Raw genomic sequence first — 17337 nt, 5'->3', positions numbered from 1 at the left:
TCTTATATTCAGAGAGGGTTGGCCCTCATCACCCTGTGTGTGTGTGTCTGTGTGTGCGAGCGCTTGTATTTTTGGTGTCTGCGTGTGTTGAAAAAACAAGCCTGCAAAATCATTAATCTGTGTGTGTATGTGTGTGTAAATTTTTGTGATCGCGTGTATGCATGTGCAGCTGTAATGTGTATTTGTCCGTGTGTTTGTCTCCATTATCTATGCCAGCAGCTCCCATGGGTACAGTTGTGTTGGTGTCTCATCTCGTGCATGATGATGACTTGCATCATCACCTGCAGCAGTAGGCACATTATGTAAGACAGCACTTCGCTGCAGAGGGACTTTTCCTGCATTGCAAGGCCCTCTGCTGCGCATGTACACTCGGTCTGCCTTTGCATGCACGTGGGCCTCCTCGCGCAGCTCCGTGACACAGTCCTCGCGCACATCAAGGACGGCGCTCGGGGCAAGGTGGGCAGGTCACATACGTTCACACACGTTCCCTCTCCGTTTCACATAAACATGCGCACCCGCACAAACGCGCGAGCCGGTCCCATTCCCATTGCCCTCGACACCCCTGTCACGCCCTGGAAAGGTCAGCACATTTACACTGTGACAAGGCCTGACCTTTGAAAGCACAGAGTGCTCAGGAGCTGGGTAGAATCTTAATGGACTTGTGTTTATGTGTGTTTAGTTGTAGCTACACACGGGGCCTGCATTTTGTGCTGGCGTCCAGGTAATGTGCAGGAACTGGGTTTATTTTAACGTCTGGTCCCAAGACTTAACCGGGTGGGACTCAAAGGTTGGACTAGAATAAGTGGCACTAAGCAAAAGCAAATAAGAGTAGTACAAGAGAGAGAGAATATGGAGGAGAGGAAGGGGAACAAGAGAAGTGTGGAAGAGGATCGGTTTGAAGAAGAGGTTTGCTTTGCTTGCCTCACCTTCCCGGTGGGCCGGCAGCGATAAGAGTCTCATTAGGTAGTTAATGACAGGCATAAAGGACATGACATTAACTCTGGGTTAATGTCAGAAGCCGTCGCCAGCTGTGGCCAGGTCTTTCATGTGTGCCATTTCTCCAGCTGGGGCGCCGTCGCGCTCATTTCCACAGGAAGTTCCTTTAAGCGGATCAATTGTGTATCACGCAGCGCTTGTTGCCCTCAGTGCCTTTCATAGTCTTTAAATCATAATAGCAGTGATGCAGAAAGACCAGTAGGAGGCTCCAGCATTGCCACTAACAGGCGTTCAGCAGAGTAAAGTGTGTCGAAGAATCCACTTTTTTTCTTCTCTTTTCTTTTTTTCTTTTTTTTTTCATGAGAAATGATTGCATGGTTGTGTTTCTTTTTCCTACTCACATGAGATCACCAGGCATCCAAGCCTCAGAGCTTGTTTGGATATGCTTAAATAAGAAATGTCAGGGAGAGCTAACAAAGCACTATGAAATATAACAAGCTTCAGAGTTTACTTACCCATTTCAGTGGTCATTAATGTCTGTTAAACAGGAAAAAGAAGCCAGGGTTATATATCTGCATCTGCCAAGAAAATTTTATTTACTGTCTCAAAATGTGACACAAGCATGTCACTATGTAAACATGTGTTGTTAATGGCTTTTTGCGTTGGTAATACAACCAGAAGCTTGGCGGAGGGGGTGAAGACTTTATTCACTAGACAAATTTGGATCTTTGGCTGACACGTGACCCAGCCTTTGTGTAAACTCCCATAACACACCAGGACTGACCCATCTGCTCCTCATAACGCGCTGCTTTCTCCCACCTCGCATTCCAACTGCAGCCTGCTCAACATGTGTCTGTGCGCACATGTGATGTGTTTTAATGAGCAAATTGTTGGCTTATTCATTCCTCATTGCCTTGTTTGACTTTCTTTGTCGTGTACGTGTCTTTAAATCAACGCCAGAAAGAGGGATCGTGCATTGAGTGCATATGAGCTATACAGTAAGGGCAACACACACAATAGCTCACACATGGACAAGAAAACAGTGCGGGACAGTGTGTGTGTGTGTGTGCTCGGTATCCTCCCTGACAGCCAGTGAGTAGCCCCAGAGTGTGATCATCCTGTCCAAGGTCAAGGAGAGTTTGTCAGACGCTGCCATCCATCAGCCTTAGCCCAGGCGTGAGTGTGTGTGTGTGTGACTGTGCATCACTGTGCGTATTAGCATGTGGACTTATGTCTGTGTGTTTTAAGTATTTGAGTCAGTGTGTTTGTGTGTGTTAAACAGACCCTGACGCCTGAGTATCCAGACACAACATGACCAGAGGGCCTTTTCGGGCGCCTTATCTGTGCTTGTCTCTGCCTGTCTCTGACACACTGGGTGGGATGACCAAATGGAGACAGGAGAAAGGAGATAGAGGGTGGACAGTGACCTCATACTCTATCATGACATGAGCTTTAATTCATCCTTAATATACAAAACAGACATGCTGTTTATGTGCTGAATTATGGTTTAAAAACATGACTTGGAACAGCAGTATAACTACAGTTTCCTGTTTAAAATATCCTCTCACTGCAATGAAAGTGATCTCAAACTGTTGGGATCACTTGTTCAACAGCGCATTGCTCTGTGCTACAGGTTGAAATGGGGGGGGGCATCAGTCTCCTGTTCTCAGACTGATGCTCAATTTCTCAATTTCCAACCAACCAGTAGACAGTTATTGGTTTCTTTATGGATTTATGGATTAATTAGCCAAAATATACCATTTTACCTTCAGATTCAGCTATTTCCTCCTGTTTCCACTGTTTATGCTAAGCTGAGCTAACCTGCTGTTGGCTGTAGCTTCATGTTTAGTGTACAGACATGAAAGTGGTGCCAATTTTCATCTAACACTCAAGTGTTTCTTTCAGCTTTGAAAATGTCATCATATCATATCATAAATCATCATATCCAAAATAACTGTAGCTAGCTCACTTTGCTATTTAAATCACTTGGATATGAGCAGAATGTGGATTTATTAAAGGCTTCTGGTTCTTTCTTTGTTTCTTATCACTTCCTCTGTATTGTACTTCCCGCCCCTCCCTTACATATGCTACCGGAGGAGAAATTCCACATAACTAATCTCTTAAACAAACACGGGGTGATGAATGCGTCCTCTTTACAGTACGCCTGAGGATTGTTTAATGCATCCACCTTTGACCCTGAGTCGTGTTCTGCTTGTGTCTGTAGAAACGAGCACGCCAGCTGACACCGCCACGCCATCCCTGCCTGCCGACATCGAAACCACCACAGTTCCCGTTACGACTACAGGTGAGACCATGCAGAGTATCTCACATAAACGCAAAAGAAATACAGGATTTACGGTGTTATTAGGAAGTGGTAATAACAAAGATGAAAGCTTTTGAATCGGTTGCATGACATTATGCAGAGCAGCTTCTGATTTCTCACGCCTTTGTGTCCTTTCCATGTCCTTTCCTTCCTCGCCGCTTTCCGCCTCTACAGTGGCCACCTCTCCTCCATCAGACAGCGTGTGTGACTTTGACCACGGCCTGTGTGGGTGGACTCACGACCCCAGCGCCCCTCTCCTCTGGTCCCTGCACAGCCACGGTGAGTCTACTCATCAGTCACACGGAGCTTCCTGCGTGACTCACCGCCGCTGTCTGGTTAGCAGAATGACTTCTGCTTCGGGAGCGCAGCGAGCGTTTGACGGACACTAACCTGCAGGGGTTGTTTTACATCTGGTTGATTTTCACAAAACAGCTCAGGTTGACATCTCAGATTTTACTTTCAGAGTTACTTTGGTTTCTGTATCAGCTTCTGTCAACTGATTTCTGCGGGGCTTTTTACGTATGCAGCTGCAAGGAGAATTTCATCTGGGCACAGAAAATTAGCACAAATGCATTTAGTTTGTTTTGTTAACTTCGCTGGGTCTAGATGAGACGATGTTTTCTATAATTAAATGGAGTCATTCTCCTTGCATCTTCATTGAGTCCCTTTTCAATTTGATTAAAATAATTCCTTAAATTGAAACCAGTCTAATTTAGCAGCAACGCCGTCTGCCAGCCACGTCGCTCTTTCCGAGCGAATGAGAATGAAAATGAATCGAGGGACTCGGCGGCACAGGGGCATCGCCGCCATGTTGAGCACATACAGCCTCACATGCGACACATGACATACACCAGCTCTCCGCCTGCCCGCCGCTGTGCGTCAAAACGCAAGAACCTCGGCAGGAAGGGGTTAAGACCCAGTAGCTCCAATTAAGCTCAGAGCAGGAGATTCCAGAGACGAGGAGTTATTCCCAGCTGTCCGTTCCTGCCCTGCCATTACCTCAGGGGCACATCCCAGATGATGCCGCTTCCATCTACTTAGACACTCCTTGAAGAAATAATTATTCCTCTTCCCTTTATACATACCCATGGATCAAAAGTGCAGCTTTTGCCGTGTTATTAAAAACTACAGAAGACGTTTCCTGCTGCGTTTAGGGAAGGTTTTTTTTTTTTTTTTTTTTTTAAAGCACTATTTATAATAATTTTCATAGGCAGAGGGGAAGAGATTGTTATCCAAACCTTGCTTTAAAATTCACTGGTTTTACGAAAGTCTCCATGAAAGATTCATCACTTCTGCAGCTGGAGAGAATTAAACAAGAGGCTGAGCATTCTCCCCCCTGTTTTTTTGACAAATTTTTGTCAAATTTGTGTTGTTACATGGGTCACGTTTGGCAGGACCACGTTCCTGAAGCGTGACCCGTTCAGGTCAATGACATGAGGATTTGACATGAGGCTTTAAAGCAGCTTCCTTCATCACGGCCACATTGGAAAAAGGTTGCTTAGATTTGTCATGTTGCAGCTTTCATGTGTGCGGTGTCATTTCCAGCCGTTTTTGACATGCCAGACCGGCCTTTGATTTTCCTGCAGATGTCAGAGGTCGGAAATCAGAGCCAACACTGGATCATTATTTCGCTGCTATCAAGTCACAGTTCAGTCCTCACAAAGTTCCTTTTTCTCACGCAACCCAGAAACCATGATCTGCTCACCTCTTGACCTCAGTTGCGAAGCCAGTAATTAGACACAGAGGTGGAATTAGCCACCGTCTACTGTATTATTTGGCTTAATATACCCCCACAAGTAAAAACGTGCTAACTAGGCTTCATAGATTGAACCCTTGTTTGCTTCTCGCTGCAGGAGACCACTGTGAAATGGATTAATAATGCTCTGTTGTGCTGTGTATGGCGAGGCAGTCTCGATTATGAGCTGTCTGGCGAACAAGAGGCACAACAATGGGGGGTTCACTGCACGCCGCCGCACTTCAACACCAGGCAGAGGCGATGGAAGAGGCTTTGGTGCGCACATTAAAATGAGTGACAAAATGCCTCGCGGAGTCACAAATATGTTTCACCAGCACATCCTCTCGAGGCACAGAAAAAACACACACACAAAACAAAAAAACAGAAACAGTGTCATGTACAGCAAGGGAGAGCACACAGACGCACATGCTTATTCCAGGGCTGTGAAGGGCCAAGGGATGTACTGTCTCACACACACACACACACACACACACCGTCTGAAGTGTCACACACAGGCGAGTCTGGGCGTATGGCGGGCAGAGGGGAGCTGTCAAGTCGGAGGAAGATTTGTCCCTCCAGATACCGCTTGTCGCATCTGCTGGAAAGAGCGTGCACGTGCACACGAAAGGTTATCGACCCAGTCACTCAATAACTCGAGCTACGGCTGCGCTAAGAACACGCGCCCTTACAGGATGGCACTGGAAGGCGCTTTGGATTAAAAGCAGACGCTGCGTTAAAACCTTGTGGCCTTACCGGGAAAACAAAAACTAAAGCAGACACACTGCATTCTGGAAAAATGCTCCCTGATTTACATCAGACTACTTGCTTGGAAGACAGAGAGGCACATTGTTGCTCCAAAGCACACACACACACAACCACACACACAGTTGTTCAGGATAAAGCAGGTGATTTAATCTGCAGATTGTTGATACTGGACATTTTCCCACAGGGCCCACTTAAGAAATTCTTCACCAGACGGCTCTCTGAGTCACTCTCTCACACATACGTGGGCATAGACGCACACACTCGTACGTACCGTCGGCTCACCAATCTTACGCTCTCACAATGGAATTCATCTCGACATCCAATTTGCAAGCTAAACATCCTCTGGTGTAAACAAATGGAGTGGCATGCGTTTTGTTGGACTTTTCCGTTGTTTAAGTCATTCACCTGGAAGGGAATGAAGAGAAATAGGCCCCGAGGGTCTTGGCTGGAGTTCTGGTAGCACTCCATGTACCAATGCTGCTCTCACTGGACCTATTCTTCTGTGTGTTTATATTTGTCATATCCCCATTGTTTGGTGTGACTATTGTGTGGCAGTGATTCTGTTCCTGTTAGCAACTGGTAATTAGTTTCTTTTTTTGTTTGAGAGTCATGCTGAAGATATCTGCATATCTGTAACAGTGAGAAAAACACACTGCGCGCATATACGCGTCCGCTCGTATACGTGCAAACGGTGATGATTAATGACTATGATTGTGTGACTGTATGTGCCATTTGCAGCCCACAGACTCATTCCAGCAGCATCCGTTTACGGTGGATATCAAATCTGCTCAGCTTTTCAAATTTCCTACTTTGTATTGCCTCGAGGGCTGAAATATGAATCCATTAAACTCAGATTTTTTTATTTAATTATTTTTTTACTTTCATTTGACTGGAGCAACCAGCAAACACAAGGTTAAAACAAAGCTCTGCTTACTCATGGCAATGCGTTAAAAATACTAAAACAGCTTGGTTGCATATTGTTTGAAGTTCTCTCATGTTAGCGTTATTTTTTTTTTTATGTTCCACTTGATCCCACGTGTTACTGAGTTTATCCAATTGTGTTATGAAAGTGTTTCAGACTAAAGTTCAAAAATGTTCAAAACTGGTAAACACAGCTAAAATATGGCAATTTAGTCAGTCTGTACAAATGTAGCACATCATCATTTAGAAACTTCTCTCCATAATTTGAGTCATTTTGACACAGTTAGAGTAAGATGAAGTATTTTCCATCTTATCTCACCATATCCCCCTCCTCTCCAGAGCTCAACAGCTATCTGTACATGGACGCCAGCTTAAAGACAGAGCAGCAGCGAGCCCGCCTCGTCAGCCCCGTGGTGGCGGCCGACACTGGGCCCCTCTGCCTCGTCTTCTCCTACCAGCTGTCGGGCGAGGCCCAGGGCCACCTTAAAGTCCTGCTGCGGGACGCACACAATGAGGAGACTGTCGTGTGGACGCTGAAAGACGATCAGGGTCCTGTCTGGAAGGAGGGTCGCACCATCCTGCCTCGTTCCCCTAAAGACTTCCAGGTAGTCCTCAACCCCCTTTTATTTTTTCAAGCTAAAATGAAGATGGGAATTAATTTTATTAGTATGAAAAAGCTGAAAAAGAAGGTGACTGGAAAAGTCATAACAACAATGCTATATACCATCAGACATCTGGCAAATATCAGTGAGCTATATTAAAGTATGTCTGCTTGATAAATAGGTATGTGGGTCAGACCTTTTATTATATTGCTCCCCAGAAAGAGAAATGTGTCTTTAATATCTTTATCAGCATTGGGGGGAGAGAGAGAGAGAGAGAGAGATACATTCAGAGCATCTCAGAGCATATGAAAGTATCACTTTTAACCCCTCTGTCACCTTAGGCCAGGTTTGACTTCAAAAGGAGCTAAAGTCAGCCATATTGTCTCTGCTGGCTGTGTGATTGTTCAAGGATCGTGGCACGTTTGTCAGAGACATCACAGGCAGTTAATGTTCTCATAAAAGTTGAAGAGGCTTGCGGAGAAGGGGAGGATGATTGCGAGTGTCGAGTGCAACTTTGAAATCACAGGCACCATATTAACTTTTTATTCTCTTTCTCCTCCTCTTCCTCCTCCGCCTCCTCTTCATGCCTGCTTGTCCTCGTTCTCAATTTTCCTCCACCACCCCCACCCTGCTCCCCCTTGCCTTCATCCTGTCTCCGTCTTCTTCTTCCTTCTCAACTCTAACCACCTCCTCCTCCTCCTCTTCCTCTTCCTCTCTGCCTTCCTCTTCCTCTTCCTCCCCTGTTTTGTCTGCGGTAGGTTGTGATGGAGGGTTTCTTTGTGCACGGCACCAGAGGACACATCTGGATAGACAACATCCACATGAGTTCGAGCATCCCTCTGAAAGAGTGTACACGTAAGTCAAGTCTGCTGTCAACGCCACCATCTCCTCATCATCGTCTCGCCCTCCGTCAATCTGCCGCTCCCTCTATTTCCCTTCCACCTCTTCCACTTTTAGCCTTAAGGTCCTCGAGCAGTGACACACATGAAGTGATAAACGCTCCCCCATCCTCCCTCCACTCCCTCGCGTTTCCCATCCCAGTTTCAGAGGCAGCCTCTCCTCCTAAGAGCCCCACCAAATACAGAGATGAAAGGAGGAAGGGGAGGGAGGGACAGCGTTTATTCCTCCGCAAAAAAAAAGAAAAGAAAAGAAGAATAGTAAAACTAGGCCATAAACGCCCCGTGGGCCCCTGCGATGCTAATCTATGTTTCATTAGATTTCTCTTCTTCTCTTTCTCTCCTCTCCTTTTCTGTCTCTCGTGCACTCACTCCACTGTCGTATTTGTAAACAGAGCTTTTCCCGAGCCGTCAAAGGGAATTACTAGACAGGCTGTTTCCCAAGCAAGTTTCTGGGTTGCCTGGTGTGAGCCGAGTGCCAGCATAGCCTCCTTAATCTGGCCCGAGCAGGGGCTTTGGAGAGGGTCTTAAACAGATCAGAGACCGAGCCCGAGGTTCAGAGCCAAAAGCCTGCCGTCGTCACTTCTGATTGACGTCCAGTGTGCTTTGGAGCTGGACCACAGTGGGTGTAATTTAGGGAAAGTGTGTGTGTGTGTGTGCATGCGTGTGTATTAAGTATCCCCAGCTTCCGTCAAACACTTTCGTTGTTGTGTGGTTTTTTTGGCTCTTTGTGTTTGTGTCCCGTCAGTCATTTTTGCATGCCTGTGTGTGTCTGTGTGTTTCACAAGAGTCTTGAGAGAGTCAAAAGCTTAGGAAGGCAATGATGACAGCCCAGCCCCCCCGCCTCCATGCTGCTGTGTTTCCTCCTTCCTCCCTGCCCTCCCCTCCTTCGCCACTCCCAGAGCATTCTGGGATGTTGCTTATCACCCAACACAGTTCAGTTTTTCACAGAACGTTGGCATTCCCGCCAAAAGGCACCAGTTCCCAAGTTGGTTTCCATCTTTCTTTCTGTTTTACCCACTCCCTGACACACAGACATGAACATCTAACACACAGTAAGACACACACACACACACACACACACACCACTTCTTTGTGTTTGCATTCCAGGCAATCAAAGTGAAGGTTCTGCTCTGTGCATTTGCAGCAAGCCAAACACCCCCAACGCTCCCTGCCCGCTCCAGTTTAACTGGGCTCCGCAGATAAACAACTTGAAATGCGTGAACTTTGCGAACGCTCGCAAACACACACGCTCACGCACACATGTCGCCTATACACTCTGAGCGCAGCCCATCTCAAATTCCCAACTCACACAATGTGCTCTGTTTGAAATTGCATTCTAGCAAAGGAGCCGAGTAAATGCCATAATTCATGTGAGTTATCTGAGGAATTAACTTAAATTTCCTCAGGAGGAGTTTGATAGTCTTGTGACATTTGTGTGACATTTAGCTGACTTTTCTCTCATATTTAAAGTTATCTAACAGCTCTCTCTTTCTCCCTTTCTGTTCCTGTCCCTCTGTCTCTGCCTGACTCTCTCTGTCTGTGTCCTCGCAGAACCCTTTGCTGCTTTCCCTCCTGAAAATCCAGGTGAGTTTGACTTTACGATGTCACTTCCTCTCTGGTCTTGCTTCCTGCCCGTTTGGTATGCACTAGCCTGGGGTTTTTTGCTTGGTGCCACTTAGTTGTCTAAACCGCTAAACAGGCAGGCACAAACCAGTCCTTCACCGTAAACACAAAGGTCACTAGAGCTGCTGTGTGATGCCTGATTGATAAAATCATGACTCACCGCATCATCAGCAGCATGCAAATACAAACAAATACTAAACTCCTTGCTAAAATCCAAATGATTGAATTTGCAAATGAATTTCCTCCAACCTAGTTGGAAAATAGATGATTTCAGTAAATGTGCATTAGTTTTACCTCGTCAGTCTCGGTGGAAACAAAGGATTAGCCTCAAAAGAGAAAACTCGCGAGCTAAATCAAGCACACCTCATGGAGTCAGATATTTGAAAAGAGCCACATACTCTCAATTCTAGGCTGCCTGACACAGCCTGAAGGGTTTTAAATAACTGTCTGCCTCATGAAAAATATTTAGAGCATCCTGGGGGACTCTATGAGATTGATGTTAGTGTTTTGGCATCTCATAATGTCTTCCAATAAGATAAGAGCTCGGCGGCTTCACTGCGAATGTGATGTGTGTGCACTTCTTGGGCTTTTCCACTCCTCAGCCTTCACACACACTCACGCGGAGGCTCTAACCCTTGACAGACACACACACACACGGTAATATCGCAGCGCACATACACACCAGTGTCCCCAGTGAAAAGCAATCAGATAGAGTGACTGAGCAGCGGCGGGAACGGGTGTCTCGCTCTCCTCTCCCTAACTCAGCTCTGTCTAATGAGTGTGTGCAGTGTGAAGTAGCAGGAGCACGCACCATTTCCTTCTGTAATTATGTGACACGGTCCAAAAATCAGGATGTATTCAGCTCTGCTTCACTTTGCCTAGTTCAATTTGACATTCTCTCCGTCTTACGACTCTCCAGATCCAGTTTGGATGGTACATGTGGGTTTTATTTTTTACTTTGTCGCTGTCCTCAGGGGTTCCTTTTTGCATAGCGGACTTGAATAGTAGAGCAGAGGCTTCTTGGAAGGTGGTTAGATGGTTCTTACCAGGAATTTGGGAAGGGGGTTCAAGCCAGGGGCAGCAGCGCAGAGGATCTAAGGAGATAGTCTCCAAGGAGACAGAGCTTGGCTTGAGGAGGAGAGGACTGGCCAGCAGGCTGATGCATGAGGAAAAGGAAAATGAAAACCCAAGAACAGAGAACAGGATAAATTATGTACTTAAAACAAATCTGCCAACTCGAGCCAGCTAAATAACAAATCCCAGTCCAGCATCAGCTCACAGAGAGCTCTGGAACATTGGATTCCCATGTGGTGCCCGACTGATTCTTGCATGGAGACTTTATCAGGGAGCTGTTTGTGACATCCTGTGCCAGTGTGAAACAAGAAGAGGAAGCTCCTTAATTCAATGTGTGTGGGTGCTTTTATAACTAATTATTTTGGCTTTCGTTTCACACCAAGTCATTTCATTGAAGCTTTGAAAAAACCGAATTGCACTGCATTTGATTGGATCAACCATTGGACTGATTTCAAACCAAATCTCTTGATGATCTTGGTGTGAAAACTTGTAGTCCAACTGCAACCCAAGCTACTTGAGAGAAATGGATGCATTTGAATTTTCTTTTTCTTTTTCTTTTTTTTTTCTTTTTTTTTTTTGGCCTTGGATATTTATTTCATTTCTTGCAACTGGCATGCTTGTGCATGCTCACAAGAGGTGCACGCCTGCTGTTCATATGATGAAGACCACTAGGGATAGAAAGCAGAAAATTAAATGTAGAAAATAAAGAAGTACCACTCCTCACTTTTCCCGCTGGCCAATTACTCTGTATCTCTCCACCAGGGGGAGGCGTTCCTGTGCCTCCCTTGCCCATCCACTGGTATTACATTATGGCCGCCGGGGGCGCCCTCCTTCTCCTGGCGGTGGCCATCTTGGTCAGAGCCCTCTGTTGCTGCCGACAACACCTGGCCACCAAGAAGAGCCAGCTGTCTGTGGCCTATCACAGCTCCTCGCAGTGCTTCCAGTATTCTAACTGGTCCTCCAGTATGGCCACCCCAGGGGTGGAGCCAGTCCTGACAGTGAGGTTGGACAGCCGGGACCGACACCGTACCCTCTGCTGAAAAAAAGCACTAAGCTGCGTAGTGCTTGGCAGGGCAGGACGCCAACTTGTGATGTCAGTGGTGTCGTGGTGCTGCAAGATTGACAGAAGAGCCTCTCGACAAACCCCTGCCTCATTTAGTTTACAGTTGTGTGACGGCGACACAGACATTATCCTAAACTGCCAAGTGAATATTTGCAAAGAAACACTGTGCTCTCTCTCCGTCTCTAATGGATGTAGCTTCGGTTGCTGTTTTCTTCTTTGTTCCATTGAGGAGTTTGTTGTTGACATTTCACACTATGCTGCTCCTGATGAGAGGACTGAAGTCTGAGTAATTTATTTATCTGAACAGCTTGTTTCGGACCATTGAGTGCCGTCTGGCTCCCCGTAGCGCCAACGGTCCTCCTGAAATAACCCCAGTATGAACATACACACAGACGTGTGGGCTGGGAAGAGGAGGAGGGGTCGAGCTGGTTCCGCTGCGAGAGCCAGCCAGAGCTGCCAAACCACGGGCTAAAACAAGACCCCAGAGACACGAGGAGCTCTGCAGTGCTGAGAGAGAGAGGAGAAAACTGTTAGGCTTAGAGGCATTCGGTGCGCTCGCTGTGGGAATGATCTGGCAAGCCTCAGAAAATAAAGCTCTTGGTATCTCTGTAATAACAACAAGAGATAGCTGTGATATGAGTTCTACCGATAGCGAGGGCGTTATAACAGAGGAGAAAAATCCTTCCATTGTCCTTTTCAACAGAGCATGTGCACATTTAAAACAAAGGAATGCAAATCCATCATACTTTAAGTCCTGCATCACAAATGGAGATAACCAGCTCGTTTGATTGAACATCTTGTCTTCTCCCGATAAAGGCATCAGTCAGTGATGGATGCAGCCGTCTGCAGCATTTAGCGTCTCATCTTGATTCTCTGGCGTAATAAAGCACGTTGTTTCACTCCCATTTATGCTTCATACCACCCACTCCCGTTGTTCCCCGTGTCTTTGAGCTGCCCAGATGAAAGCCATGCTGAGCAAAGCCTTGTTGTGTTTTCAGTGGGAATGTGTGCTTGTTGTTTTTAGGGTTGTAAATAGACGCAGCTGTCTGCCATCACCACTTCTCTCTTGATTTATACTCCTACAAATCCCACAATGCCACTGGACCAGCTGGAATCCATAAGTACAGTGTTTTGCTGTATATGTGCACCCTTGAGAAACATGCAAGACATTATGAGATCCAGAGCAGAGCTCCAGCTATTGATGGTTCTTCCTTTTGTGCCATACAACACCATGAATGGCTATTAACATAAGACATAGCTAATGCACTATTTAATAATATTTAACATATTTGGGATCTGAAAGCCTGTTTTATTATGAAAGTTCTCAAAACTCTTAAAGACTGAGATAGACAAATTGGCACCAATTTCTGTCTTATCAGTCAGTGCACAGGTAGTGAGATTTGACGCAAGCTTGGTTTAACACCCCACACTGAATGAAATTGAGGTCTTCACTCTGTGGCTTAGCGGGCCATGCTTTTTGTGATCTGTCACACCAGCAAATATCCATCACCCACTAGCCCTCAGCTCAGCAGAATGCGCCTTGATTTGTTGCCACAATTTAAAGGCTGAATTAAAAAAAACAACAACAAAAAAAAAAAAAAAAAAACGTGTGTTTTGGCACAGTCTCACTTTGTGCTTTTAAATCAAGTTGGGGAGGAGGGATTGGACACCCTTACTGGTCCATCTCGACACCGTTACGCTCCAAGCCTCTAATAGTTGTAATTAGTTAATGGACAGATAACATTTATTAAGGCTGCGGTAAGCACTTTTCCCTCCCATCCACCGCACCTCCGTCGCCCAATCCGCTGCCAAATTTAGTTGCCCTGGAAACAGCATTAATAACGCCATTGGCCATCAAAGACCTCCAGATCTAGACGTGTGCCTTGCCAAGCAGTTACTCCCACTCCTGCATGCTTGCCAAGTGCAGCAAGCGCAAACACACACACACACACAAGCACACACAAACTCACATAGACACAAATGCACAGACGTAAACACTGAAACGAAATCTCATCTGAAGTATAAGTACACTTGAGCTACTGGGCTCTGCTAAAAGTGCTGCAGCCATTGCTAGTTTTACCACACTTGTAATCTTCCAATTCAGACACTCACATAGCGTATCAATTTTCAGTTGATGCTGTCTGGCAATGGCGTGCGTGTCACGAGCACTACTTAAACGTTTAAACTTTTATTTTTTCTTTGATCATCTTTAGCACCACTCTTAAACTTGACAGTAACAGTGTCAGTGATTTTAATGGTGATAACGATGTTAATTATTTGATGATGACTTGTTTGCATCTTTATTCACGCGGAATGAACAGTCTTATACCATCAGTATGCCATGTGATGACTGTGTGTTTGACAGGAATGTATCATAATGATCTTTCTCTATTAATAAAGTCGTATTTTTCTATTACTCAAAGAGTCCTGAGTGTGTGTGGATGTCAAATTAGAAGCACTAAATGTGAATTTACAATATGTCAGGGTTTATTTATTGGTAAATATTTAAGTGGTCCTGCAGATTCATTACCAGTGTCAGCTGTTGCTGTTGATTCTTAGCTATGTAAGAAAATTAATGGGAAGTATTTATTTGATGCTTAAAGATTGTGTTTCCTGTGCTTCTCTCTGACAGTTAAGAGACCCAATGGTGGGCGACTTTTCAGTGGCAGAGACCCTCTTGGTGGAGGTAAGGGACAAAGAAGTCTTTTCCAAAATTCTGTCTATTCGGTGTCCAATTGTCTGCCATCAGATTAACTTTTCTCATCTGCTTTTGACACTTTTTGTCACAGTTTTACAATTACCTGAGGGGAACACAGTATCCCCATCATCTGAGCCTCCAGTGACCCGTGTCTCAGAGAAGGACAACTCCTGGCTATACACTCTGGACCCCATCCTGGTCACCATCATCGTCATGAGCTCCCTGGGCGTCCTGCTCGGTGCTGTGTGCGCTGGTCTCCTCCTGTACTGCACCTGCTCCTACAGCGGCCTGTCGTCACGCTCCTCCACCACCCTGGAGAACTACAACTTCGAACTGTACGACGGCCTCAAGCACAAGGTCAAACTGAACCAACAGCGCTGCTGCACCGAGGCGTGAGGAGGCCGAGGGAGGAGGGGGGAACTCGAAAGGATTCGGAGTGAGAGCGAAAGATACAGCCATTTTGTGAAAACCTCTCACTGCTGACTTCATTTCCTCCAGTCCACTTTAGTGTCGGTTTACTTCCTCGGTGGCGCAGATCCCCAGACGCACGGACAACAACAAAAGCCACTTTTTAGTTCAAATGAGAACTCTGCTTGGGAGATGTGACACAGTGTTGGTAGTGTTGGTAGAGAGAAAGACTGAGGTTGCCCAGCTGGACTGTTCCATGTAGGGGATGTTAGGCCTCAAAAAATAAATATCACACATATCAATTACGGATTCCTGCTCCACCAAAATAGAGGTGTTTATAAATGCATCATAGATTTGTAAGAGGTCTAGTTTTGAAAATGGATGCTGTAAGCTACACATACCGAGTCAGAGCACATTGTGTTGGAAAGGTGGTAGGTTAGGAACGTGCTTAGAAAGCGTCTTTTTTGATCACATGTGAACACAGTGGCCTAGAACTTAGCTCCTTCGTGTGGCCCGTTGGCCTTTTTGTTCTGTCGTAGACTCTGCTACCTATCAGCTTCTGTTATCCTCTTAGTTCCTGACAGTCTGTGGTATTTTTAGTCACTGACGTCCATCAAGCTTGTCTTTCGGTCACTCTCTTTCTGTTTAATGTTTTTGTTCTGGCCTATTGCCAGTCTGTGATGGCAGATAAGTAGAAAAAGAGGCAAAGTGTATGTGTGTGTGTAGAGGTGGGGATGGGGGGGGGGCATTTTAACACATTCTTTTTAACGACAGAGAAAGTTATTGTTAGATTTAGTTGTTACTGGTTCCTGTCAAAGAGAAGGTCAAGTTTACATTGTGGTTAATGGTGAAAGGTCAAGGAGCTTTTGATCGGTGCAACCTATGGATTGCTGGTAAGGGCAGAGACTGAAAACCACTGAAGAAAGAGGAAGAAAGGGAGAGCGAGAGAGACTGACAAAGCGCTAAAATCCCCAGCCTCTCGCTAACAGGGGAAATGTTCTCCCTGTGCTTTCACAAGGACAAATAACAACTGGGATCAAAAGCAAATGCACAGCCAGAAACAACTCTTCTAAATCGACTGACTGTGTGCCTGGACGCACAGCAAGCCTTAAAAGCAAACTGTCCGTTGAAAAAGGAACTCTGAGGCGACAGCGAAACACGAGAGGAGGTACCGCTCTCTCTCTTTTTACATGTGGACCTCAAAAGCCATGATTTAAAGGACCTACTACCCCCCTCCCCACCAAACTCACACATACACACAGATCACACTAGCCCCACCTCACAACTACTGGCTAATTGTGGCCTATTCTTCTGAAGTACTTTTTGTTTTCTTTATGTCGGCTCTTGCACAGCAAGGCGCACATTCGTCGGACGGTTTTGAACAAAACAGAAACGGTCTCGGTCTTGCACACCCTGGACTCATAAGCCATGAGAAGGAGGGGGTGAGAGTGTCTGAATTCCCTCCCCTGCACATGCACATTCACATTACTTCACGTGTATATACAGATGTGTATACAGACACCCTCTCTCGCTCAGAAACACATGAAACTTTGGACACACACACACATTAAAAGGCACTTAGACCTGAAAGTGAAGAGAACAGTGTCTGCTGCTGAGAAGCCAGAGGTACATATATTTGAGGCCATGGAGTACATAAGTGCTATGGATTCACTACACACACACACACTCAAAATTTCATCCCATTTTCCGCCACCACACACACACACAAGCCGTCTCTCTCCTCTGAGGCCCACTTCTCTGGACCCCACTGACTCTCTACAAAGTGCCTTGGAGCCTCGGGGATCCAGCTTGCCTTTGGAGCCAGTATCAGATACATTAATTTGACACTGACAGTGACAGTCACAGCACCCCCTTCTGCCTGGGAGGACCAAACAAAAACGTAAAAAGGACAGGATCCCCCTCGTTTCGCACTGCTCGGACTGCTGTTGTTGTTGTTTTAAAGGGGTCTTTGTACAGAAATTCTCTTTTTATGATTGTTATTATAATTATTGTTATGATTATTTAATAAAGGATTTATACCATAAGGAATAAAAAGCTGGCCAAGACTTTCTTACCCTGACACATTTAGAAAATGTATTAAAGAACGGAAGGGTTTGATCGATGCAGTGTTTTTCTCACGTTTTGACATTCCTTCAAATACATGTGGACACAACAAAACACTTCCTGTCCAATTACACACAAACTCTATCTGAGACTTAAAGCCTGACTTTCACTTTTAATTGCAAAAGGAACACACACAAACTCTGCTCTTGCTCTCTTTCTCTGTCAC

At 45.6% G+C, this 17337-nt stretch overlaps 1 protein-coding gene across 4 annotated transcripts in view; it reads left to right on the top strand.

The window, feature by feature from the left end:
* nrp2a (neuropilin 2a) overlaps positions 1-17099 on the top strand; it is a 62701-nt gene extending 45602 nt beyond the window's left edge. For 2 of the 4 annotated variants that reach the window (XM_046382254.1, XM_046382257.1), the window contains exons 12-18: positions 3161-3241; positions 3434-3538; positions 7020-7285; positions 8041-8137; positions 9733-9765; positions 14574-14627; positions 14731-17099. In XM_046382254.1, the coding sequence (XP_046238210.1) occupies positions 3161-3241; positions 3434-3538; positions 7020-7285; positions 8041-8137; positions 9733-9765; positions 14574-14627; positions 14731-15035 (941 nt within the window). In that variant the 3' untranslated portion in view covers positions 15036-17099. Of the gene's footprint in view, positions 1-3160; positions 3242-3433; positions 3539-7019; positions 7286-8040; positions 8138-9732; positions 9766-11640; positions 14358-14573; positions 14628-14730 lie in introns of those variants that run through there. The other 2 variants (XM_046382255.1, XM_046382256.1) reach the window with 2 other exon arrangements.
* Positions 17100-17337: the final 238 nt, after the last annotated feature.

The sequence above is a fragment of the Scatophagus argus genome, chromosome 24 (genome assembly GCF_020382885.2).
Source record: "Scatophagus argus isolate fScaArg1 chromosome 24, fScaArg1.pri, whole genome shotgun sequence".
Taxonomy (NCBI): domain Eukaryota; kingdom Metazoa; phylum Chordata; class Actinopteri; family Scatophagidae; genus Scatophagus; species Scatophagus argus.
This window is presented reverse-complemented; position numbering and strand designations above follow the sequence as displayed.